This window comes from Neodiprion lecontei, chromosome 3, assembly GCF_021901455.1.
Source record: "Neodiprion lecontei isolate iyNeoLeco1 chromosome 3, iyNeoLeco1.1, whole genome shotgun sequence".
Taxonomy (NCBI): domain Eukaryota; kingdom Metazoa; phylum Arthropoda; class Insecta; order Hymenoptera; family Diprionidae; genus Neodiprion; species Neodiprion lecontei.
The window spans coordinates 33,909,379-33,935,023 of record NC_060262.1 but is presented as its reverse complement, the minus strand read 5'-3'; the positions used below and the strand labels follow the sequence as shown (position 1 = coordinate 33,935,023).

Below are 25,645 nucleotides of genomic sequence, written 5' to 3'. Positions count from 1 at the left end.
CCAAGGACATCAACTATTTCGTTCAATCTTTTTTTTAGCACCATTAGCTTGATGATAGGGTAGAGATTAACCCGGAAGTTTGTTCACGTAAAATAATTCACAAAAAAAAGAAACAGCCTTCTAACTGCAATCAGAAATCAACAGTGATTGATTTGAAGATACAGGGCGCTAGGGGGCTCGGCAATTTAGAATTCGTTACAGGTTTCAAGTATACGATTAGTTTCCTTTTTTTCCAAAAGTTTCGGGACATTTCTATGAAATACCCGAAGACTTACAGATAGTCTAATCTACTAGACGCTCTGAAAATGTCGAAATCATCTTAACTAACAAGGTTTCTTTACATGTAAATTGGGACTTGGCTATCCTAATGTTGCATCAACACATTGCTGTCAACTGTTGAAAACACTCTATAAATAAATCGTTTCCAACATTTGATTAAATTGACTTGGTGATAATACTGTTAATTGTAATAAGTTTTTCATGTTCTCTAATAAGATGTGGAAATATTTTTTTATTTTTCACGAATGTAAACTAATACATATTCGGATAATTGTATTAAAACATGATCCAATTTAATTTTACTGTATTTAACACAAACCTTGTGTTCCAACTTGGGGAATTCCACGATTCTTCCGACCATTTTACGATCGCTGGTCACACTGATCCACAAACTGCGGATTTCAGGAATATCAAATAAAGAAACTATCTGCAAATAAATGCTCCAAGCCTATGACAAGTTTTTAATTTTTTATTATTCCACATGTACAACACTGCGGTGACATACACATAAATGATGTATCAAATGGATTTAAAATTTCATTCTGTGGGGATATTGGCTGCTTCGAAGACCGAACATCGCTGACAAATAAGTGAAGAGCAATTTTTTGTCCTGGTGTTTCTTGATGGCTCCAATAATTAGTGTATCCACAGTTTTCTGGTCGATCTTTCTCTGTTCAGAAGGTTTGTAGTCTACTTTCTTTGTGCTGAAGATATCTCCCTCTTCTTTCTTGGCACGCTTGTTCTGGGTCCTTTTGTAATATTCGTCCTTTCCTACTTCTTTGGGTAGTTTCACACCAGAAAGGTCGATCTTTGTCGATGTAGCTATCACGTAATTCTGGCTAACACGACGTAAAGGACAAGCGTTGATTAGGAATGGACCTGTAAAATGTTAATCGTGTGACAATTTATTCACAAAATGATAATGGCAATAAAATACTAACAGAAAAGATAAAACTAACTCTGTTTACTTCAAAGTAGTTCTAAATATATGAACTAAGACAACTTTACTGCACACTTTTTTGAACACTATAAATGTCTGAAACTGCGTCATCTGTCGTTTCAATCGTATGTGTTAAAATACACACAAAACACTAAGGCCTTATTTTTCTGAAAAAATAGAGGAACTATTTTCTACTGCAATACATAATGTTTATTCGAATGAATTCAATTCTTCTGCACTTGTGAGGAGCACATATGGAACGCCCACTTACCAGTTACTAACAAAAGACCACTACGAAGCTGCTTCAAGAAAACAACTCGCTTTCCCTTGTGGGGCCCAGCCAACAAAATCAGGATTGTACCAGGAGTGATGGTGGGTCTGAGTCTGCGAACATGTTCACGGAAAGTTTTCTTTGCATGGTGAACAGTGACTGGATCAGCAGTAGGGTAGTTCTTCCTCCTCTTCTTAAGCAGAACTAATCTGGTACCTCCATTTTTATCACCACCAATCTTCTTTTCAATGGTCACAGGCTTCTTGGGCTTTACCTACAATGCAGGTGATTAGTTTACATTGGTGGTTTAGCAAAATTTCATTACAAAATCAAATTATAAATTGGGCCGATTAATTGCCTTAAATCAAAGAACATCCGATAAACCATTATTTTGATTGAAAAATTGTTACAATATCGGATTACAACAGTGTGAGAGAAAAATGATGTTTAAGCAATGCTAAAAATATACAAAGTTTCTAGAGAACTTTCTCACAGTTAAGCTGGGTTACTAAAACCAATGTTAATAAAGATTTAGAAAATTATGCGTTAATGCTTGTACGACTCTTGGCAATTAAATGTTGCGACTTCACACCCACTTTGTTTAGATAAACAACAAATCGGTTGGTAATTTCATCGCTTTAATTTCCCTTTCATTAAATTATGGAGCTATAATGTGCAAGAACCACCTTGGATTAGAAGGGATTATTACCTATAATATTGGTCAGATCAAATTATTTTTTTATGAGTTTTTAACTGATACCAGCATCAACTTTCATAATATTCAGTATCAATATGAAGAATTATTTGGAAAAATTACAAGACTCAAGTTTTTAAAATTTCTTTGAGTGATAGAATTTGCTATTGTTTAATTTTCAAAAAATATTAAAAAAAATTTTTAGCAAATTGATAATCTGACGCAAGTTTTACCTGGAATACTACAATATGGAAAAAACCTAAGTGATGGCTTTTTCTACATTGTACATTTACTAAATTTCAAACATTAACTTACAGTTTTCTCGGTCTTCTTGCCAATGAACTTGTAAAGAGCTTTTTTGTGATACATTCGAGTTCGGCTGAACCTGTAGACTCCATTTCCTAAATCACGATTTCTTGGTTTGCCACGGACCTTGCGTCCATCCTTTTTGGCCTCAGTAGCCGCAGGTTTGGCCGGAGCCTTCGCTTTAGTATCCACCATCTGTAATAAAATTATGACTCAATCAGAACTGAAACACTTTAAAAACCCAAAAGTAAAATAGTCGTAAAAGTGCAGTAGGATATGAAAAGTTTCCTGTATGGTCTAATGGATCTTGATTCAGTAATGAAAACACATCACAGAACTGTTCAGTTGAATTGTAATGACACGTTAGGCGATGCACACTGTAATCTAGGGGAGAGGTTATGTTTAGTTAAAATTAAGACAAATGCATTAACTCATTCATCTCAGAGATTGGAGATCACAGTTTTTATATAGACTCTTGGATACAAGATATCACGTACGAAATTGATGATATGTATATAAAAATATCGAAACAAAGAATAAACAGCATTTAACGTGAGGAGCTAGACGTATCGACGTCCGTGTCGACATGCCATATAAACATTTTAACTGTTGATGCAAAAAATGTGACGAGTTATAGAAATATTAGGCGCAAATTGAAGTAGGCGAATTAAACTGATGTTATTTGATATAACTCCCAAACCAGTACGACCAAGAACGTTAGATTATTTGGATTCTCTGAAGAAAATTACGGCGGCTGATACTTACGTCGAAGCCAGCGGATGGTTGAAAGAGCCTCCATCTGCCGAACGAGGCTGGAAATAACCACTTAGGGCACACGTTTCCGGTCTAAGCGCAACGCGCGTTTTCTGCCGATTTTAAAAATTATTACACATATTCCATGCCAAACCCAACATATAGCTGCATACTTGGCATCAATGAAGCCTTTTACTGTCTTAACATTGCTACTTATAGTGGCTAGATATTTGCAACAAACGTTTGTACATTTTCGTGTTGCAATAGAATTAATAAATGTTCCAAAACGTAACTTTCAGCGTTAACTGACTGTCAGTTCTGATTCAAGCAATGTGAGTTACTTTCCTACGCCTTAGCGTGGTTTTCAATTTGGTAAAAACACTGTTAAATTAAAAATCTTCATTGCGGTGCTATTCAATTGCTGAACCAGTATGGACCAACATTTTCAGCTTGGACTTTACTCTGATCGGAGCCATGATCGGAGATAACGCAGAAGGCGAACCAATCCCGAAGCCTTTTTAAGCGGAATGCCCGAAGTCCGCTGATGTGAAGTCAGCCCCGGCTACGGGGGGATATCACGATAACGGCCGAATCTCCGTTGTCTGGCTTCGGGTTAAAAAATTCTCGGATTAGTCATCTGCAACATATCCGCGAGAAAACCACTCGTCGTCAGTCGCGTCGCAACTCTGAAACAGCGTAGGCAGGAGTCAGGTTTGCGGTGACTCGCGAGCGCGCAGCCACTCGAGAGAATCTCGTTACCCGTGCGGCTGTCAGGAGTCGAGGCTGCCAACGAAGATGCCCTCGTCCCCGAGAAGTCCTGGATCTGCGGACGGATACCAGCGTTTCGACGATGAGCCAAACGTCACTTTACGTTTAGAGGGTTCCTACGGAGCGAGTCCAAGTAAGCAGTTGCTTTAATTCCTCCGTTACGCGGGACGTGAAAACGAAAAGAAACTTTTACATTGGATTAAATTGGCAATTTGCTCCAAAAGATATTTATTATACATACTCGAACATGATGCAGTAGTGAATGATTTAGTTTCTTCAATTACTCTTTTCTAAATCTCCACCTCGAACCGGATCTAAACTTGTGATCTCGGTTTTCATCTCATTCCAAAGATATGACTTAATTATGTGAAAAGTACAAAATTTTTTTCACATCTATTAGCTGTTCAATAAGTACTCTAATCATATTTGAAAAGTTTGATAAGATAGCTCTTTTTGCAGATAGATTTGGATGATGACTTTCTTTTATTAGTTTTTTTATTACGTCTGTGTGTCTATTCAATTGCCAGGAAATGTTAAACTCTACTCTTATACAGTTAAAGTTGTCAATTGGACACGTATAATGAAATGCTAATTATTGTCTTAAAATTCTGTCCTCAACCGAAATTATTATAGTTGATAATTACTTTCAATGATAATACAGCATCTGTATTTATTTTGCAGTGCGACTTTGTGTGGTATAGTCTGGTTTTATTTTTCCACAAATCTGATATCAACCTATACATATAATAATTCAAATAACCAAATACTTGGTAGATTAAAGCTCACTAATATATTAATGCAAGTCACCACACATTGCTTAGACTTCTGATCAAGGTTTTTTATGGTATTATTCACAATATTTTGCAATATCCTTCCACATAATAATTACCTACAATTTAATACATAAAATACAATGAGCTTGTGGTAATATTTTAACTTTATTATTGCAAAATACGAGTTCTGTTGAGGTATGAAAAAAATGTGAGCATGTAGACAGGAACCGATATACACTGACTCCTGGCCGTTTAAAAACAGATGATCTGATGCGTAATTTAGACAATTCAGCAAAGTTTTATGTCAAATAACGGTTCAAAATATTCCAATTAACGAACCATCAGAATCAAAAATCATATCGCAAATAAATAGTTAGTTTACATTTTGGATTATGTGTATTATCTAACAGAACTAAATTACACACTGCATGGTAATTTTTAATTTCATTAGTAGTAGCTAAAAATAGTTTTGTGTTCTACCTCAGGCTTGGATGTATTTCCAGTAGTTAATACTCTGCAATTTTTTTTGTAAATATGGAAGTTGCGCCCACTTACTTGAAGCAAACGTGTCAATAGAGTGACTATTTTTCAATATCTCTATTCCTGTACAAAAGTACACGAGTGTTAAATTTTATCTCTATATAATCTGTTTCTATGCTCAAATATTTGATAAGAAAATGTTTGCCGCACAACTTATTTCAAACTGATAGAAACATTCGAACTAAGGCTTGTCTGTCTCTAATTCCAAACTATACACGTACAGTATGACATCATATACCAGCATCCGATTCATGTTCTCATGAATATGTAGACGATATTAATGTTTATAGAAAGTCGTGTACAAACTTGTAATTTATGAAATGTAAGTATCCTAACAGTGACTAAAAACAAAAAAAAAATACCATGCCAGATTATATTCCTTGTGACTAATTTGCCATTAATACAAAATGTGAACTATGTAAATACAGTAATTTAAAATTCCGTCAGTAAGAGTTGTTTTAGTTGTTACAAATAATTTTGACCGTGATCTTATCATAGACCCACACAATATCAATTTAGAGTTTCCATTCTTAGCATTGTGTGTAGGATGTAATAAATGCAGGCTGATGTTAACATGTAGTAAAATGTTGTTCTTTTATTTTCTTTCCTTTTTTTCTCTTTATTTCAACTACCACCTCCATCAATCTGGTATCGGTCATCGCCCTGAACATCGTGGAAATCATCTGCCAGTGCACTTAACCATGGAGGAAGGCTTTTGCTGCTAACGCATGCTTGTCTCATTCCTGCTGCGTGCTTTCAATTTTTTTCTAGAATATGGGTCTATGTTGTCTTGCGCTTCTTCAGACGGCAGAATCAGGATGACCCCAAGGGAGAATACGGATACTCCGAATGAAATCGGTCACAGAATTGGTGCAACGGATGGTGAAACTTTGTCAGAAAATGCGGCTTTGGCGAGGTACGCGATTGGTATAGATGCGGACGTACACTGGGAAATGAATTATCATGAAGCAGCCATATTTCTTGAGGTAACTTGTGACGAAGAACGTACTCTCATTCAAAAGCCATGATTCCATATCAGTATTATAAATATTCACGTTGAGAGAAATTGTAACTCACACCTGGAGAGTTTGGTGGCTTCAGAAAATTTTATTTGTCCACAGGAAGGTCGAAATAATGAGAAGTTTGACTCTCATCCCAGACATCCAGAGGATTTACCAGCCTACCTTTTGGTGCATAACAGCTGGTATTATGGCCTTGACCTATTGACTTCCCTCATACTTTTAGCCTTGGCATTTGTTGAGGAGCCAGCAGTGCCTCTTTTCAAGGTCAGAAAATCGTTTCAAGTTGTTTATTGTCATAATTATTACTCTGTTTTATTATTGAAATTAAATTTGTAGAAATTTTTACACTGCATTTCAACGATTTTAAAGCTAGCAGCCGAAGTTAGCGGCCAAACCTGTTAAACTTTTTGGAAGTATAAAAATGTCGTTCAGTTTTATCCTCATAATTCTATAAAAGTAATGTGAATTCAAGGTATTTTACAGAATTTTTATCATCGGACTTCACCACCTTATTCAAATGAACATAAGAACGTTTGGCTGCTAAACTTGGCCGCTAGTTTTAGCCTCGTTGCATCTCAGGTAACTTGACAACTGGATGTCTGTTCACTACCAAGAATTATTTTTATATCTTGCATTCATTGGAAAATATTTGTGTAATTATGGCCATACTTTATACCGGACTTAAATTCATGACTATAATTCGAAAAACTTGGAATAATTTTGTAATAAGTAAGCAGACCCTGAAAATATATGGTTAACCATGGATTGTTGCTGTTTCATGTGTGTACAGAGTTGCACACACACACATTTAATTCATGCATATTAAATATTAGCTATTATTACTCACAAGGTACAGTCAGTAGTTTCATTCCGTTTCTTTTTTGTTTTCACTTTCCAAGTAACAATATTGAAATTGGAATTTTTTTCCTCCACCATATTATGATACCTTGTAAACCTTAGATCGTGAGTCATTCAAATTTGATCTCTACCTTTTATTGGTCTTACCTGAAGCTGCAGATTGGAGGTGCTTTTATTCTATGCATATGCATAATGATGATTTACCCCTTTTCCGGATAGCTACCCGTCTGGGCGCATGGATCTATCGAGCTTCTGGCTCTAATCATAATAGGAATAGAATTAGCATTGAAACTGAGATGGATCGGATGGGGAACAATTTTGAAACACAAACGCACAATGCTTAAGGTATATATAAAATAACCAGACACTCGCTTCTTTTTCATTTGCCATACATTTTTTTTTCATAGCCCTTCCATCTCATCAATACAAATTACAGATCATACTGTAATTGACTGATACAATTATTTGTGAGATGACATACATTTTTCTTTTCGCTATAATGCAAAGTACTGAAGCAGTCCAAAAAATTTGTGGCAGTCTTTTTTTCAGTCGCTTCAACTCAAACTTATTGAACGTAATAAAAAATTACAGAGGATTATAGTTATGATATTCTTTGGATTGTTATTAAATAAAAAATTTCTTATTAGAGACTGCAAAGTTGTCAGTAGACATGATATATAAACTTTCAGTTAAATTTTTTCCCTACAGAGTTTCCAATTCATAAACTAAAATCTTGAAAATCTTCAGATATGTTGAATTAGCTCGAAAATACTTTGTTTCTCTTTTTCGTTCTGTAATATCGATATTTTAAATATATCATTCATATTATGACATACGCATAATATGTTGATATACCTGTTATTATTCAATGTTCATATATCAAACGTCCATGCTTCACTCTGCATTACAGCTGTCTGTTACATAACAAAAGAATGAGCGTTAATACGCTTTATATTAATACCAGACTGATCCGGTGCAAAGCTGACGTATGGAACATCAGATTACGATTTACATGACGCATCAACAATTCGTTCATGTAGTACATACGAATATAACAACTGATTCGAAATTTTATGTTTTATAGACTCAAAGAATAGAAAATGAAAGCAATTTACTCAACCTACTTTTCAGATATCATTTATTCAAGCTTATCAATACATTGCGCTTTAAGAGCTACGATGTGAGCAAGTCCTTATTAGAATTCTTGGAACCTACTCAGATAATTAAGAGATTTTTAATATCAAAGTTCAAAATCTGTATTACTCACATGTAAACCAAAAGTGATCTCATTGTTAATTCGGGTTTTTCCCGGTTGTGTTACTGTTAGGGTATTGGAGAATTTTCATGCGTTCATCTGTGTCTAGTAGTGTTAGTGTTATCACCTTTGCTCTCTCTTGCAGTTATTCAGCTCGATAGTTGAGTAACCGCTTGTCTGGGAAATGTGATATAACTATCATTTTAATAGCAGAATAAGAGGAAGGGGCAAAATCAGTGCACACTATATATCCAGCAATAGTAAGTTGTATGCAAATCGTAAGTTTGTTAGTCACAGCATACAGTATAAGATCTGTAATACATAGAGCACGGATATCACTGGCTTGTCATTCAGCTTCTCTGGGACAATGCACTCTCTGACACTGGAAACACAGTGATTTTATTGAGAAACATTTCGGTAGAAAATCTCTGGAAAACTAATTTTCAAAAACCGAAATGTATTTGATCTTAAATTAATAATTCACAATGCAAAATAATTATTTTCAGACTTACAGTCCAGCTGTATTGATTATTATTTATCTGGTATTTTTTTTAGTTTTACAACAAACTCACAATCGACCGTTTCTTCCTCTTCTGACATTACTCAGTCGTTGAAGAGTTCTTGTACATTTTTTTTTATATATTATGTATCAAATATATTATTTTACGATGTGATCATGTACAAATATAATAATTTTTATATTTACAAGCGCCATAAATGTTTGGCTCTTGGCCCGAAACATATTCCAAAAATGATTAGTAATTCAGACTTAAATTCGTGTTATTCTTACAGTGTATGACATTAGCCATTATGTTTGTGGAGGCAATGACAGTGTTGGTACGACAATCATCACACTTCAGAGTGACTCGAGCTCTCAGGCCAATATTTTTAGTGGATACTAAATATTGCGGGGGAGTGAGGAGATTCATTAGACAAATATTGCAAACTTTGCCACCAATTATAGACATGTTGGGACTACTCTTGTTCTTCATCATCACGTACATGGTACTAGGCTACTACATGTTCTCTGAGATGAACAGAAATTTTGCAACATTAGAAGACAGTTTTGTTAGTCTTTTCGTCCTACTGACCACTGCTAAGTACGTAAAAGCAGCAAGATTAGTTTATTTGCGAGTGTAAATAATTAAAAAAACAAAAAATAATGTTAGACTGAATGTAACTAAAAAACCAAGTTAAGTGTCATTGTATTATTATAGTTACATGCGGAAATTCCATTAGGCATATAAAATGTTTACCAGGCATTAAATGGGCTATATTCTCAGCTTTCCAGATGTCATGATGCCATCGTATTCGAGAAACAAATGGTATGCAATTTACTTTGTTTCATACCTCTGTACAATGTTGTACGTCATGATGAACCTGATGTTGGCTGTCGTGAATGAAACTTTCACCACTGCGGAACGAGACAAATTCAAAAAATTATTACTTCATAAAAGGAGGGCTTGCCACCATGCATTTAAATTGCTAGTTTCGAAGCAAAATCCTGATAAAATGCAATTTCGACAGTTTAGAGGATTGATGCGATACTACGCTCCGCAGAAATGTAATTGCTTTCAATTAAATATGTAAACCTTCAGTAGAATTTTATAAAAAACTTCTTCGTGAAATGCGAGTAATGTATCAAGCTTTAATATCGGAAAAAGCACACGGCGAATAAGGCTTAAAATGAGGGGAAAACACAACTTGTTGATCCTTAACCTTTCATCTAAGGTGATAGTTACAGCAAATGAAACCTGAATGAAACATATTTATACTGCATTTAATTGGAAAAAAAACTTAATGTAGAGGAACTACATAAATACAATATTAATAACCTTTAGCCATCAGAGATGTGATCTTGATGTTTCGGCACATGAATGTGTCTGGCACCGGTACCCTGAGTTCTGATGAATTTGTCGAAGTTTACGACGCTACAACGCTTGAATGGGATCCGCAGTATTCTAGTATTCCATGGTACCATGCCGCATGGCAGCCACTACAGATCCTCTGCAAGGGTGCTCATGCAGCCATTGTATGGCCGTACTTTGAAACAGTCGTTTGTACGTATCATTCGAAAAAACATTGTGCAAAATAAGTTAGAGCTGTAAAGAAACATTCTTTTTCAGATGGAACAATCATTGGAAACGGTGTAGCTATGGTGGTGCGACTAATTGAACCATCCACAAGTTTGCAGCAGTCTGCCCATGCGTTTGCAGCTAGTTGGGACACATTCCTATTTGTATCAAGTACGTCCCTTTGTAGTAGCTTATTATATCGCTTCATTGCTTCCACATACTTATTAGTTCATTTTTTATTACACAAATTTCAACGAATATTTATACATATCGTAATCGTTTCTCGATATGTGTACAGAAAATACTGAAAATCACTGTCTACGTTTTATATATTTTTCACAATACATCACGTTTCCAATAAACTCTACTTTTATTTCAGTTTTCCTGTTGGAAGCATTCGTAAAAGTGTTAGGTTTGGGTACAAGGAGATACCTAAACTCAGGTTGGAATCTTTTTGATTTGGGCGCATCTCTTCTTGCACTCATAGCCGGATTTTTATTGCTTCTTTCGCCAACAGCCACGTTTCTAGTTGTACTTAGACCGTTAAGATTACTCAGATTGTTCAAAATCAAAAAGAGATATCGAGATGTATTTGGTACACTAGTACTACTGTCCCCTTTGATGTGCTCAACTGCCATTGTTATGCTGGTACTTTACTACTTCTTTGCTATAATCGGAATGGAAATGTTTGAGGGATATGATATGCGTAACTGTTGCCGGTGAGTACATTTTTGCTATTAACATTGATCAAAATTGTTGGATAATTCATTAAAATTATTGCAAAGTGCAGAGTTGAATAGTGATTAACCTTTAGACTGCCGGGATTTTAACAGCTTTATTCCCCTCAGAAAGTCTCAAAATGTTGTGACTGTATCTTATATCTAACATATGTAAAGTTCCAATTACAGGCAGGGACTATACTTACACTTTCTGGCAGTCTAAGGGTTAATCCATGAAGCCATTTACAAAATTATATAGTCACTATTTTCTATTTTTTTTTAGTAACACAACTGTCGAAGATTTCTATAAATATTCAGCTAATGGAAGTACAGCATTGGGTTATTATTATCTAAACACGTTTGATAATCTGATGGCCAGTGGTATGACTTTGTTTGAATTGACGGTCGTGAACAATTGGTTTATATTGATGAATGCTTATGCATTCACTGCAGGATTGTATACGAGAGTGTACTTCATGGTCTTTTACCTTTTCACAATGATAGTACTGACCATTGTAGTTTCCAGTTTCCTGGAAGCATTCAGATTCAGGATTCAATATAAAAGGTCAACATCCAAACGAGACGGTACGTTCATTTTACAATCCACTACGTTTCAAATCATAGTAGAAGGTATGAATTGTGACCTATAACTTCCTTAACTAAATTTGAATTGTCAGAAAATTCTTTGGTGAAACTCTTAGATGACCTTCTTTTTCCAAAGGAAAAAATAAATTTGTTGGAATAGATAGGTGTTTATCGATCTGAAACATTTTATATTCAATTGATTCAATGGTCTCACTTTGAACACGCACACACAATTAGGGCGAGACTGGGTAGGGAAAATTATTTTTTGAAGTTTATTGTATGGCAGTAACTACTTTACGAGACCACTTCCCGTGGTATTAATGTGGGTATGAAACCAATAGCCAACATTATAAAAGCACTCTGTACTATACATAAAAAGCAAAATCATTTTATACAAAAGATCAATTACGTACCAAATCTGAATTCCTCAATGGGATGTTATGAAATAATACTGAAAATGTTTGCACTTCAATAATAGAGGAGAAGATGTTGCATGAGGAAGTGGAATTGAGGTGGGATGAGCTGCAAACTGTTGTTCAGGACTTCCATTTACTAGAACAGCTGAGATCTACTCTAGTTGTTGGTGTAAGTTGATAAATTTCATTTATTGTTTGCTATAACTCTTCTAACATGCAGAAGGTCAAGGTATAGCTCAGTTATATGTATGAGGAATCGTAGTGTTAAACTGTAGTGGAACATAACACCAGTTTACTTTCCAGTGTGTACATCCTATATATACATGTAGGGCAAACAATGCAACATTAACGCATTGATAAGAAAGATACTAATTGATTACTTCATTTTGCGAAGGGTGTCACAACATTCATTGGATCTCGTCCACGAACTAGAGAAGTTCTCCAGCGCAGAATGTATACACATGAAATATGCGAATGGTTAGCTGAAGCAGCATTGGAGGATAAAAAAATTGGTTCTGGTCCAATTGGCAGTTTTGATAATCTTGATTCAGGAGACATAATTCTAAGTACTGACCACGTAGTAGCAAATGGTGATACAGTATCTTCGCAACATCAGAACGGTATTACAAGTCCTACGTAACTGATTTATTTAAATTAATCTCTTAATTCACAATTTATCCACTACTTCAAAAGAGGTTGCTTTCAGCAGCTTGATGGTATTCGGATAGTCTTGGATATTAATTTGTTATTAAATACCAACAAGTTACATGGAAGACTACATTGAGGTGTGCGGCAAAAATTAAGTTATGGTTTTATCTCTCGTACATCAAATCTATTGTTTTCCTTTTAAAATGTAGGTCTAACATGAATTTCTGAAATGTTTCTCAACCAAAAATTTGTCAGATGCAAAGATGGAATAACCATAGCAATCGTTTTTTTAAACACTAAAATAGACCAGATAACGATGAGTCAGCCATTAACGACAAAATTGTGACTTTATGTATCCTTATTTGCTGTGAACTTTCTAGTACCATTAATTTTGGGAATTCACAGCAACGCTTTAGCGTCGCCTTAAACTGAAGCAAACATTGTCATGAGTTTACGGGAATACATATATTATTATTGATCTCTAATTAGATATTAGTGTGCAATATACTTCACATGTTCACAATATATTAGCAAACTCATTGCCGTTGTTGCTACAGTTCGTAGTAATATTGAAACGTATCGTCTTCGCATGCTTGTAGTTGATGAGGGCGCATAGAGCTGAAATTTTGTCGGCATAGTTATCAAGGTTAAATGCTTTCTAGTTTTAGGATAGCTGACACTTTTATCAACAGTTGATTTATTTATTTTATAGTTATATGTATCACTTCAATCTAACTGTTTAAAAATTAGCAAGCTTCCGCTCTTTCATTTCAAATAGTTTTCATGTCTCACCATCTTTTGACATACTATTCAAGCAATTGTTTCATTTTAGACAACAGATTCCAAATATCTCGTAATCAAAAGATGAAAATATACTTTATAAGTATGTATGAAGGACATTACCTAGTTTGAGGTATTCGTGTATATTTAATAGTACAATCGAAAGTACTACAAAATTATTCGTTGTGATTCGAGACACGAGATACATTTGTATTATTCAAAATAGTAAGTCTTGAATCAAAAAACTCGTGAGTGCATTGCGAGCATTAGCGCATATCATGTTATAGAGGAGCTTTGTGATTCTCAAACTCTGTAACCATAAGATAGCCTGTGAAAAGAATGGTCAGAACCAAAACAGCTTTTTTTCCATAGAATATCTATTAATTATAATGGTTATTGGAGTTGCATGGTAGTATTTAATAAGTTATACTGATTGAATTCCAAAAATTATTTAAAAACAGTGACCATCACTTGAGCCTCTTTCATGCAATTAAACTTACTTTTTTACTTAATAAAGTAAATGTTATTAATAGATTATTTAAAAATATACGAATGCATATGATCATACGTAATAAATTATTCATAATTCGTTGATACGATATTCGTACGTATATACAATTTCCGTTATGAATTAAGATTTTGTTTGATAAAAATTAGTATTTATTAATCGCGTTTGGAATTCTGCAATTGATGGGCATTATTTTTAATTATATGTGACGCCTTTCATACACAGGACCATTTAGATCCAGTATTTGAAATAATTACGTAGGTTAAATCATATTTGTGAGATAAAGTGTAGATACAAAGAGAATCATATTTTCTTACATTCTTGAAAATTTTACTCTTTACATTTATTTTTTGAGAATGTCTTTTTTAACAGATATTTTGTTTAGATCTGCAGGTTGTGTCTAATTCTCAATTTATTTTACCATTACTTAAGCAAGTTGATAATGTAAGTTTTCAGAAATTGTATAAGTGGAAAACTAATATGTGGTTCAGGCAAACATATTCTGCTTATAGTTATTGATGGATTCATGTGTTATGCTGATAGCTCATGTGACATAGCCAACTGATTAAAGAAAACTGTTCGACTCATTAACTAGTTTTCACTAGTTATCAAATTCCATTGATATAATATTTATTACTTGCAATGCGTTGTTAAGCAGCTACATATGCAAAGTGCATTTGAACGGTTAGAATTAATTTCATTCTAATGACAAGTTTTCTATCTCAAGAAAAAATATTGAAATAAACTCCTCGGGTTATTGATATCTATGAGTGAAAAGTTTATTTATTACTATAGTTTTAGGTAGCATAATATTAATAACATAGATATATTATTTTGTTAATCGAACTTGGCTTTATATTTTATTTTTGTGGATTTTTAACAAAAAAATTGTATCATATTTAGGGCAGCTTATAATTATAAATAATTTATTAACATTCTATGTTGTGACCTCTGTTATACTCAATGCTATGATGTGACCACAGTATACAAATCAGTTATATTCAAAACTCGTCTGTCAATTCTGATTAAAGAATATTCATGAACTATAGAAATTTAAAAGTGAAATTCCAAATGATTCTAAACTATAACTCCTATAAATCAGTATTGTCAAATTCACAATAAAATCAAAGCATATAATTGCAATATTTTTCGCTAAAAGATTACTTTCCAACACCTAATAAAATTACGTACATGACCTTTAGTTGTACAAAGTTTAATAAAATATAGGTGCTAATAGTATGGAACCAATGATACCAGTCAATGTGAATATTTTAAGTTTTCTTCAACTTTCACATAGTAGTTATTACTATTTTAACTTTCAATCATTACTCCTGGTCCCCCCAAATTGGTGAGTTCAATGCCATACCCTCTTTCTACAAATGCATTGGAAATTTCAGTGATTGTATCATCATTTGTGTCAGGAGGCAGTAGAACATATGCGTATCCACCACCCCCAGCTCCAGTTAGCTTTGCTCGAAGAGAATGTTTTCTTGCCTCCGCACAGATTTCATCTATTGTCGAGTGTGAAACTTGACAAGATGCAAGTAAAGCTTGATTTATGTCGATCAATGTCTGCAATGAAATTTTTTTAACATTCAGTGTAGTCATAATGTTTCAATATCAAAGTAATGGCAAATTTGCGATTTCATTCAGCAATTGGAATCAAATTATCTTTTCCAATGATTGAAACTTGACGATTTTTACGATACTCTTTAGTCTCTGATTCTATCTACTCCTTGAATTATGATTTGCATTACTGTAGACATAAACTTACCAATAATTCGGCATAGAACTCATTTAGCGCAGCGGTGTCCGTTTCGCATACATCCTTCATTTGTTTTATAATGCTTAAAGCTTTTTGTGATACATTATCTATAGACTCCAAAATTGGTTGGAAAACCTTTGGATATTTTTCTTTCAGTTCAGCTACTTTCTCTACTAAAGCTTTAGTACTTCTCAGAATTTTAGTATCTACCAGTAAAACTCTCATGCTTTTAGTTCCAGTAATTGGTTGTAAGATTTCATTCTTTCGAAATTCAACTATTGATCCATATGTACAGATGGCGTTATCAATACCTGATGGATTTCCATGCATAATTTTTTCACATTTTAATGCGTACTCGGATATTACGTCCAACTGCGTTTTGTCCAATGTTGTAGATACATTTTTTTGAAGATTAACGTAATGTACAAAACAAGTACTTAGACAGACAGCAAAAGATGCAGAACTTCCTAGACCTGAACTAACGGACAGCATGGTACCTACTTGTATACGAAATGGTTTGATTTTGACCTCGTCGTACTTCAGAATGCTGATAAATAAATAGAAAAATGCTTCTATGGCCAACTTCTGTGGCAAGTTTGCATAGCCTACATCTTCAGCAAAGTTTTGAACATGTTTATAAAAATGATCAGAATCCTTGTCAATTTTCAATGCTCTGTCATTGAAAAAATAATCTTCAATCTTTCTAATAGATATCTTTTCTGATAGACTTATTTTTGGAAATAACAAATAGACGTACAACTGGTCAGGTTTTAATTCCTCGAACTCCAAGGTTGTACGTAAATCTAAACTGGCAGCCAATGCAGTTTTCCCATAAACTACAGCATGTTCACCATACAGAATAAGCTTTCCAGGAGCTGTTATTTTAAAGCTGGCCATAGTATTAACATCGAATAGTTATGAAGTATATAATGTATCATAAGCAGCTACCAGATACTGGCAAATGAATGAATAGAAATTTTTTCAACGGTGAATGCTAATATTTATTTATCATTGAATCGGTATTGTTAAAATCACGCAGAGTTAAGCATTTCGTTTTTCCCATTCCTCTGGTGTGAGGGTCTTCTGCGAAAAAGCATGTATTTCTTTTAACTCTTCTTCCAAGACTGAATTGACAAGTCTGAAAGTAAATGGAATCCATATGAACAGTGGTTGTGTTTGACATCTATCTGGATAAAATGAAAATTAAGCCATTCTTAAGGTATATTCCAGAGCCAGAAGTACACCAAAATCTAACTAAAGAATTTCTTAAAGAATATTGAGTAGGGATAGTCATGGTCAGATAGTTACTTTACCTGTGTCTTTGTAAGAGAGGCTTGCCTACGAATGCATTTGAGACAACTAGCACAGCAAACTTTCCCCCACAACCATCAGACTCGTCCACAACTTCCTGTTGAATAAAAAAGCGATTGATTCGAAAAAAGAAATTTTATTTTGGAACGCAATATGGAATTTCCTTCTCTAAGCCAATTAGTAAATTGTAATAATAACATAGTATACTTTGGGAACATTTTCCAGGATGTGGATGATATCAGCAAAGCCATGTCAAAGAACCTGTAAAAATGCAATTAGATGTTCTTACATGCCGAATCAAAAGTTTTATGCCTGATATTTTTATATCGTTTCTACATTTCGTTTGTACATTGCTCTACTAACACAACGTCATGGTAGCAGAGTAGTGTCAAAAAGTACAGAAGCAACAAATATTTTGGGAAGTACATTTAGACAGGAATTAGGTGCTCCTTCTCAAGTTCTAATAGAGTACTACACAAAGAACTGTTCGGTCATCTTTAATTATTGATAATAATAATAATAGTATTAATAATAACAGTTATAACAAAAAGTTTAGTAACAATTATAATCACTTACACCATCCCCCTTACCCGATAGGATATGACTCCATGAGCCATTAGGCTTGTGCAGGGTGATGGAGGGGATGATTAATGACCATTATGCGTTAATTAGCACCTAAAAAGGACCTAATTTTTGGGCTGTTTTCACATTTTATTATTATTTGATCGATTTCTGTGAGTACTCTGTTACTATAACATCCTATTAGCAAAGGAACATGAAAACCAAACTTTTAAATCCGAAAAATTGAGGCCTTATATCTTGAATAAAGCACCCAAGTAGTAACGACGGAGCACCTGATTAAATTACACTTTTGTGATCGGTTGTTCCAACGTGACACTGCTATTATTATCCACATTTATTGTTGACAGTATACAATTATAATAAACACTTATTGTGAATCGTATACCACTATTATAATTAAGCTTAAGTCCCAGAATTTATCAGCAAATCTGGTAGAAGCTGATGGATCTGACTTTCGGCACTGACTAAAAATTCTCTCCCAAGTCCTATTTCTAGTTTTAGCTTGTAGTCTTGTATCCCTGGCTGAATGTTAAAAGAGATCAAAGTTCAGTCAGTTTTACACTTCGGGTGAGATGTCATTTTAGAACTATCAATAGAGCGGAAAATTCGTGTAACCACTTACAGAAATATTTGAAAGTGGTGGTGGTAAATGGCTATAAGCTAATGGACTAATGATTGATTTATAATATTTTTTAAATTGATTCAACGAGCTGTGCAATTAATTTCAGACAAGAAATCAGTATTGCTTATGCGTTCAAAATTAATACATGTATTACGACCGTCACCACAAATATACTATCGGCAATATGCGCGTGATTACCAACTTCCAATTAGGAAATCAGCCTTTCTAATGACATTAAACTCGGGCAAAACAACTAAACGCAACAAGTGGAAATCACCATACCTATTTTATATTTTTAACATTATGATTATAACTAGTATGGGAAATTTATGTCTGTATTAATGCAGAAATAAAAAGAGTGAACCCACAAAACATATGAAGTCATTAGGATCCATTAATATAAACTCGATGAGCAATTAGTTTGACCAACAACAGGTGGCCAGTTTATTAATAAATAATCATTGATCTTTTCAAAATACAGTCTTATTGGTAATCCGATGTATAATTAAGTGATATAACTAATAACTAGATTCTTCTTGTTTGCGCATTAACACATTGAATTGACAGTTTTATGAAGATTTTATTAAAGGCCAGTCACACAACCCCAAGGGCATAATGAAATCGATTTTTATGGTTATTCACTTTTACTTCAAAATCATCTGTCTAAGACTGTATTTTCTTCATAAGTACCAAGTGTATGTTTTCCCTTAAGTTACCATTGATGATGTATTACATAGACTTAATTTTATTATTACTAGTATCCGAAGTAAATTGCTTGAAGTGAAAGTAAATGAAGAATAAAAAGAAATGTTCAAATGAGTATAAAGATATCAAAACTGGGAACAAATCGGGGTATCTTTTAGGTGGTTTTAGGCAAAACATCCCTAGTGTTAAAAATAACATTCCCACCATGGAAGCATAAAATAATCGAATTGCAAGTCGATTCCAGTTAACATTTTTAAATGGATCTTCTTCAATAGAGTCTAGCTTTGAGCTTTCCTTTTTTGATCGAGTTTTTCGCAAAGATCCACTGGCCTTCGACAAATCATTCTTCATTTCAGAAGTGCGTTCAGATTTTTCATTGGGAAGACAAAAGATATCAGAGAACATCCAACAAAAAGAAAGTATGTAAAAGGTAGTAATAGCAACATAAGCTACAAGTAACTGATCCTTAGCATACAAGGGTAACATACTAAAGTTAGAAATAATTGAAAACCAAAAGCACCCAAGAGGATCTTCATGGGTATAAAGCAACACTGGAACACCAACCAGAAGTATACTTTTCTCATGCACTTGGTAAGAAAATAAGAAAAATGCTAGAGATGTATTTATTAGTGACAATATGAACTTTTCATTGGTCGGTTTTCGGAAGAGATCTAAATTCGATGGTAAAACTGATACAAGAGTTGCTACAAGGCAAATTTTAGCTAATGTCAGATTAGAGAATGTGTCACGTAATTTGTATAATACGTTTACCGTACACCAAAAGTTTGCAACTTTATCCTCAAATAGACCTCTAGCAAGCGGAAATAATCTGTCGATTACATTGAAGAATACTTCAATACTTAATAGGAATGGACTCCAAATTACTGCAAATGTTATCAATACAACCAGAGCAACAAACACCAGCTTTCGGAATTGAATAGTTAGCGATTGTTTTTTATAGACTATATTACTACTCAAGATGTAGATGAAGAACGGCAGGGAATGGTACAATTCCATCTGCTTATAGTTCAGTGCTAATGTGAAGAAGCATGAGCTGACAAGTAATTTTCGTTGTAAAATTGCTGTGACAGCAGCGACAAATAATCCTAAAGATACACAATTGTACTGGAAGTGGCCATGATCAATGAGTATCAATCCAGGATAAATCAAAATAGATATTAGAATGAAATCGCGTTTTTTAAGGGCAAAAATGTTTGAGTCACTGTCGTTCACTTTTTCAGAGGCAGTGATTTGTAATTTTGAAACAAACCAGAACATTGCTGGCATATAAATTAATATATCTGCAATAATCACAGACAGCCTCATGAATAATTTATGACCATCGGATTCAAAGCCTCTTGAGTCTCCAAGTTTCACGTAATCTGGATTTGCTTTGTTGGCAGCGTAGCCCAATAGCAGACTGTGATACGCGGTTAACGGTGGATAATCGAGGCCCCAATATTGTAGATCATTGTTCGATGAATTGGTGTACCATTCTTGGTATGGTAAATTGAATGTTACTTCTTGCCAATGCCTTTGTGCTTCGTAATCGCCAAACATCGGTGGTTTTCCTTGGCCGCTATATGGGTGATATGTGGCACACCACCTTAGCAGTACAGTCACAAGGAAAATAATAACACGACTGTCTTCGCACATTTTCTAAGATCTTGTTCACGATGCTGATACCGACAATTTACAGGATTATCATGTGGTTGTTACTACTGGATAATTTAGAATATTTAATTGATTGTTCTGTCACATGTCCTGAGGCATTACCGTAACCAAACGATGGCAGGTTAAGCCGTAATCGCGACTAACGTGGCAGATGATTCGACGGTCTTACGCACAGGAGAAAGATACACTTACCACGTGTAGGGTATCCAGCTTATCAGACAGTTTATTTTTTATATAATCCGCGGAATATGGCATAGTTGACTTAGAATATACAAGTATTTTCTCTGTTACTTTTTTATACCGGTACGGCGTGACACCAAAAATTACCTACACAGCGGAATAGCGAAAAGCTGCGTTGCTTTTTTCTAACACGTATATGACAACCTCGTCTCACACACTGAAATATAATTATTTGAAGCAGTCACCATACTGGCGTATTGAGCGATTTCACCGATAAAGATGCTACCAGATGCTAACACGGATTCACATGGTCTCAGGCCCACTTGCCGGCCGAGTACTGGTTATTCATTTCGAAATGGGATTCTTTTCGACACGCGCTCGATCTATTCCATAACATTAATATTCGTAATTACCAAATTTCGTTAGTTTTGCTGTATCTATCACCGTTCTCGAGATATTCGCGATTTAAGGTTTGAAAATTAAGATTAAAATCGAAATAAAAATGAGGATCCACGGAAGTTCTCATAATGGCCTAATTACCTGTTCGATGTAATTTCCCCTCTAGGAAACCTCCCGAATTTCGTTAGTTTTGCCGTATCTATCACAGTTTTCGAGGTATTCGCGATTTTAGATCGAAAAACACGGAGGTCATCGGAGGCGGTTGGCAGTGAACGCGGTTACGCGTCTTCTCACGGGCTGATCGACATTTCTAAGTCGTAGTTGATAAGTAGTCTTACGTACTCACCTTCTACCGACTCAATCTTAAGCTTCCGTTAGGTAGAGACGATAGGGCAGAACCCTCCTCCGCTCCAAGGCCCACCGTCGTTACTTTGTGGCAACCACGTAGCGCCCAATCGATTTTCAGGACAAGGTATCTTAATTTGGGAACACATTCCAAGCGTTAAAAAAAGCGAGGTTTACCAGTGGGAATACGGGTACTTTACAAAGTTTTGTTGAAATTAACAATTGATGTTTGACCGTAAAGGACATACTTATGTTGCACCGTGCACGCTACTTTAGTAAGCCTAAACATCGTTGAAATCCTGAAGTATTGTGATTAAACGATTCGAAAGATGAGTGAAAGTGACAGTTTAACGTGCGATAATTGGTAAGATACATTTGACGCTGTTCAAAATAATTTTTAATTGTTTAAATATGGTTGAAATAGTTCGAGAGAAGTTACGCCTACGGCTAACCTCATTGATGTCAGGCATCTATTTTTAATACTTTAAAAATTAGCTTTTTTGTTCCGCGATTGGTATCTAAATTGAAAATTTTTCTTTATATAACTTATTTCTAAATTAACTTAATACCAATGATTTATTGCAGCAAACAGAAAATTGCATCACAGAATTATGTTACACACACAGCGCACTGCAGCAGACACATAGAACTCTGTAATAAATGTGGGGAACCAGTACCCAAACATAATATCGGTGAACATAACAGTCTGGAGCATGCCAATGAGACATGCTCAGGCTGCAAGGCAAGCATCGAGAAAAGACTTCTTGAAAAACATATGCAATCAGAATGCCCGAAACGCTTCATTTCCTGTCTTTACTGTGAGTTGGAGTTGCCTTTTAGCGACATGACTGCACACACTGATTATTGCGGCACTCGCACTGAGAAATGTGAAGACTGTGGAGAATATGTGATGTTCAAATACACACAATTGCATTTAGATTCAAACCACAAGTTTTTAAAATTGGAAGATGGTAGGTTGTTATAGAGATCAATCTAAGCTCGATTAATAATTGCTTGGAAGCAAAGTTCAAATGTTGCTGCTACTCTTCTCGTTTCAGAACCCGGACCGAGTGCATCTTGGGAAGTAACTGGAGCTACTGCATCTAGTGCGAGAGCAACTAGTCTCAAGAATGGGGATGCCACATTATTGCCATGCGAATTCTGTGATGGTATGTTTACACCAAATGAGTTGAGACGACATCAGATATCATGTACGCTTGGCTGGTGCACCACTAATCCTGTACTTAGAAAAATGTCAGTTGTCCGATGTGACATTTGTCACAAGTCGATTGCTTCACGGGATTATGAAGTTCATCGTACCGTATGCAATCAGCGAGATGTTCCTATCCAGGCAGATGTGGTAAACACAAGTGTTATTCCGCGTGACACATGTGATTCAGCTGGTCCTTTTGATGAATATAGAACACACCATACTCAATACTCAGGATATCCATTAAGGTCTTCATTGGCTGATAAGATATTGGCAGCCCAGGCCAGGGGAGAGTCCTGTATTCTATGTGACATATGTAACAAATCACTCGAACTTATAGATTATCAGAGGCATCGCATTAATTGCTTCGGAAATGTACGTGGCAGCCTATTATCTTCCACTCGTTTGTGCCAAATGGATGACTCTACAACAAAGTTGCCCTGTGAATTTTGCGAGGAAAGTTTTAGCCCTCACAGATTGGCTGCACATCAAATTTTATGTTCTCCTGCGGGTCAACAGGCAACAATACCTTGCGAGCTCTGTGGCGAATTGAAATCTCTTGCTGAGGTTCTGCAACATCAAATGTCATGCAAAGTATCAGGTGATCAATAAAGTTACACGAGATCGAAATGAGTAATGCTAATGTAACGCAGTGCTGCAGAAAAAAGAACGGATTTTAGTCTCAGAATGACGCAGGAGATTGAGTTTGTAGAATTTGAGAATATTTTGCTTCATTTTAAACCATTTCTAAAGTTGTAAAATACACATGTTTCCTAAAAATGCTCCAATAATTAACATTACGAGTTTCAACCTCATGAAAGTACTGGATTAATACCATATTATATATCTGTGTATTTCACAGGGAAAAAATCCAAAATTTCACCATTGGCGAATTCAAAAATAGAGAATCTGAAATTTTCAATCTGATAATTTATATATCACAGTATGGTTTTTTGTTTTGTGTACTCAGCTATCGAAAAAACTTGTAAACTACGCTTTTGTTACATAAAGTATCATGTACACAATCGAGGCATTAATGCTTTGCTATTCAAGTCGTTGGAAAAAAGAATTTACGCAATGCACTTGGCATCCATTTTCATCAATTGGAGAAAAGCCAGTTAACCCCAACACCTACTCATGTCAGATGCATGGTATAACTCTTCTATTTCTCCTGTTAGTATCCTAGATTAGAGTAAATTAACCCCTACACCATGATAAAATCAAGTTGCAACACATAGTATTTATCAGCTATTTTATAGCTCCATTGATGAAAGTTCTCAACTATAGATTGTATTTTAATTTAACTCATATGAAATATAAAAGTTATAAAACATTCTCTAATACTAGAATAGTCATGTACTGGACACCTAATATCGAGTATGGTAAGTGATGCTTTTTAAAACTGATCTCGTATTAGACTTTCTTGCATTTTTTAACATAACGTGCACTGTCATTTTTACTTATTATATTTTGCGTTGCAATGAGATTTTATTGTGGTTAGTTTAGAACTAAAATTGCTACTAAGATTCTCTAGATATATGTAATATTTTTTATTCAACTACTTATAATATACTTTTCATCCATCGAAATTATGTATTTATATTATCATGTTTATGAAATATTAAATACTATTGCATGCGCATATTGTGGTCTCTTCTTATTCCTTCTCATATTTGTGTTTGATGTCCTTCCATTGTTTCTGAAAATAACAGCATTACTAAAGGATTTAGCAAACATAAATATGCATTAATTAGTACAAGTGGAAATCTTTACCTTTACTAGATTTGTTAATTAGGTATTTGATGAAAATGAACCATGAATAATTATGATTAAAAATGTCAATAAATGCAACAAAGAATCAATTTTACTGTTGGAAAATTCCATGAATATACATTACGTATTGGTAGCCATGCTACGATAACCTAACTGCATACCGCCTGATACAATCCAACTGAATAGTCATCAAAAATTAATCATGTATATGACACGGAGAGAGCAGTCTTTTATTAATGTGGACCTGAATAAAACATTGTTGATGCGCTGGATACTCACTCCTTTGTTATAAGAGTCAAAAATTTGGTTGGATATGGTGTCAAAAGTACGTTCGAAAACGAACGTGCCAGCAATTATAGCCAGCGCAAATGTTGAACTGCGGCGGCAGATAACATTGTAGACTGTGGACGCAATACCAGCCATTTTGATCTGTCAACAAAATGCAAAAGAATTTCATATTAACTGTTCAAATTGCTTTTAAATAAAATCTCGAAACTGTCGACACCTTACGTAAATCTCTGGCGCAGAACAGACGACAAGTGATCCTAGGGAGATTTGCCATGGGTTCAACTCGCATGCAAGCATACCAACTATATGGCTAATAATATATCACTAAACAAATTTTGCGTAGATCTACCATTCGCTATAGTTTACTCTTGCAGACACCTCGAGAAATATTTGATCTTCAGATTTGAATTTCAGCAGTTATGTATTGACCTTAGTCTAAAAGATTTCGAACATATTTTCGACTTCTCACAACGTTGCACAAGGTTCAGCCCCCTGACACTCACCACTGGTCGTATACTGAAAAATTGTACGCGTTTTATCCCCGTTTTTTAGTTCCTCTACGTGACGCTAGTAGACTTCTGACACACTCGCTGCCTCCGCT

General features: G+C 34.8%; 7 protein-coding genes across 12 annotated transcripts; 2 read left to right on the top strand and 5 right to left on the bottom strand.

The window, feature by feature from the left end:
* Nucleotides 1-730: 730 nt before the first annotated feature.
* LOC107223182 (60S ribosomal protein L6) lies at nucleotides 731-3,364 on the bottom strand. Of its 2 annotated transcripts, none has more exons than XM_015662794.2 (4): nucleotides 3,256-3,364; nucleotides 2,500-2,685; nucleotides 1,491-1,764; nucleotides 731-1,158 (listed from the first exon to the last, which is right to left on the bottom strand). In XM_015662794.2, the coding sequence occupies exons 2-4, from the start codon at nucleotides 2,683-2,685 to the stop codon at nucleotides 809-811; spliced, it is 810 nt and encodes a 269-aa protein (XP_015518280.1). In that variant the 5' UTR covers nucleotides 3,256-3,364; the 3' UTR covers nucleotides 731-808. The 2 variants fall into 2 exon arrangements, with proteins under 2 accessions (XP_015518280.1, XP_046591042.1); XM_046735086.1 differs by lacking the exon at nucleotides 3,256-3,364 and adding an exon at nucleotides 2,921-2,944.
* Nucleotides 3,365-3,763: 399 nt separating this feature from the next.
* Nucleotides 3,764-17,033, top strand: LOC107223167 (two pore calcium channel protein 1). 4 transcript variants are annotated; one of them, XM_015662773.2, is made up of 12 exons: nucleotides 3,764-4,144; nucleotides 6,096-6,310; nucleotides 6,446-6,610; nucleotides 7,424-7,549; nucleotides 9,252-9,559; nucleotides 9,743-10,023; nucleotides 10,301-10,519; nucleotides 10,586-10,705; nucleotides 10,914-11,253; nucleotides 11,537-11,838; nucleotides 12,317-12,423; nucleotides 12,649-17,033. In XM_015662773.2, the coding sequence occupies exons 1-12, from the start codon at nucleotides 4,039-4,041 to the stop codon at nucleotides 12,892-12,894; spliced, it is 2,535 nt and encodes an 844-aa protein (XP_015518259.2). In that variant the 5' UTR covers nucleotides 3,764-4,038; the 3' UTR covers nucleotides 12,895-17,033. The 4 variants fall into 4 exon arrangements, with proteins under 4 accessions (XP_015518259.2, XP_015518258.2, XP_046591039.1 ...); XM_015662772.2 differs by having other exon boundaries at nucleotides 3,765-4,144; nucleotides 6,129-6,310; XM_046735083.1 differs by having other exon boundaries at nucleotides 4,008-4,144; nucleotides 6,015-6,310.
* On the bottom strand, nucleotides 15,020-16,852 carry LOC107223163 (mevalonate kinase). Its single transcript, XM_015662768.2, has 2 exons — nucleotides 15,965-16,852; nucleotides 15,020-15,762 (listed from the first exon to the last, which is right to left on the bottom strand). The coding sequence occupies exons 1-2, from the start codon at nucleotides 16,850-16,852 to the stop codon at nucleotides 15,502-15,504; spliced, it is 1,149 nt and encodes a 382-aa protein (XP_015518254.1). The 3' UTR covers nucleotides 15,020-15,501.
* Nucleotides 16,932-21,346, bottom strand: LOC107223166 (bolA-like protein 2). Its single transcript, XM_015662771.2, has 3 exons — nucleotides 21,042-21,346; nucleotides 17,269-17,363; nucleotides 16,932-17,093 (listed from the first exon to the last, which is right to left on the bottom strand). The coding sequence occupies exons 1-3, from the start codon at nucleotides 21,102-21,104 to the stop codon at nucleotides 16,997-16,999; spliced, it is 255 nt and encodes an 84-aa protein (XP_015518257.1). The 5' UTR covers nucleotides 21,105-21,346; the 3' UTR covers nucleotides 16,932-16,996.
* LOC107223164 (probable dolichyl pyrophosphate Man9GlcNAc2 alpha-1,3-glucosyltransferase) lies at nucleotides 17,968-21,034 on the bottom strand. The gene is made up of 2 exons (XM_046735087.1): nucleotides 19,586-21,034; nucleotides 17,968-19,453 (listed from the first exon to the last, which is right to left on the bottom strand). Exons 1-2 carry the CDS (start codon nucleotides 20,829-20,831, stop codon nucleotides 19,200-19,202), a joined length of 1,500 nt encoding a protein of 499 aa, XP_046591043.1. The 5' UTR covers nucleotides 20,832-21,034; the 3' UTR covers nucleotides 17,968-19,199.
* Nucleotides 21,347-21,552: 206 nt separating the features above from the next.
* LOC107223165 (XIAP-associated factor 1) lies at nucleotides 21,553-24,864 on the top strand. The gene is made up of 3 exons (XM_015662770.2): nucleotides 21,553-22,137; nucleotides 22,359-22,744; nucleotides 22,832-24,864. Exons 1-3 carry the CDS (start codon nucleotides 22,103-22,105, stop codon nucleotides 23,593-23,595), a joined length of 1,185 nt encoding a protein of 394 aa, XP_015518256.1. The 5' UTR covers nucleotides 21,553-22,102; the 3' UTR covers nucleotides 23,596-24,864.
* On the bottom strand, nucleotides 24,510-25,507 carry LOC107223153 (cytochrome b-c1 complex subunit 9). Of its 2 annotated transcripts, none has more exons than XM_015662749.2 (3): nucleotides 25,267-25,507; nucleotides 25,036-25,185; nucleotides 24,510-24,682 (listed from the first exon to the last, which is right to left on the bottom strand). In XM_015662749.2, exons 1-3 carry the CDS (start codon nucleotides 25,339-25,341, stop codon nucleotides 24,641-24,643), a joined length of 267 nt encoding a protein of 88 aa, XP_015518235.1. In that variant the 5' UTR covers nucleotides 25,342-25,507; the 3' UTR covers nucleotides 24,510-24,640. The 2 variants fall into 2 exon arrangements, with proteins under 2 accessions (XP_015518235.1, XP_015518236.2); XM_015662750.2 differs by having other exon boundaries at nucleotides 25,262-25,417.
* Nucleotides 25,508-25,645: the final 138 nt, after the last annotated feature.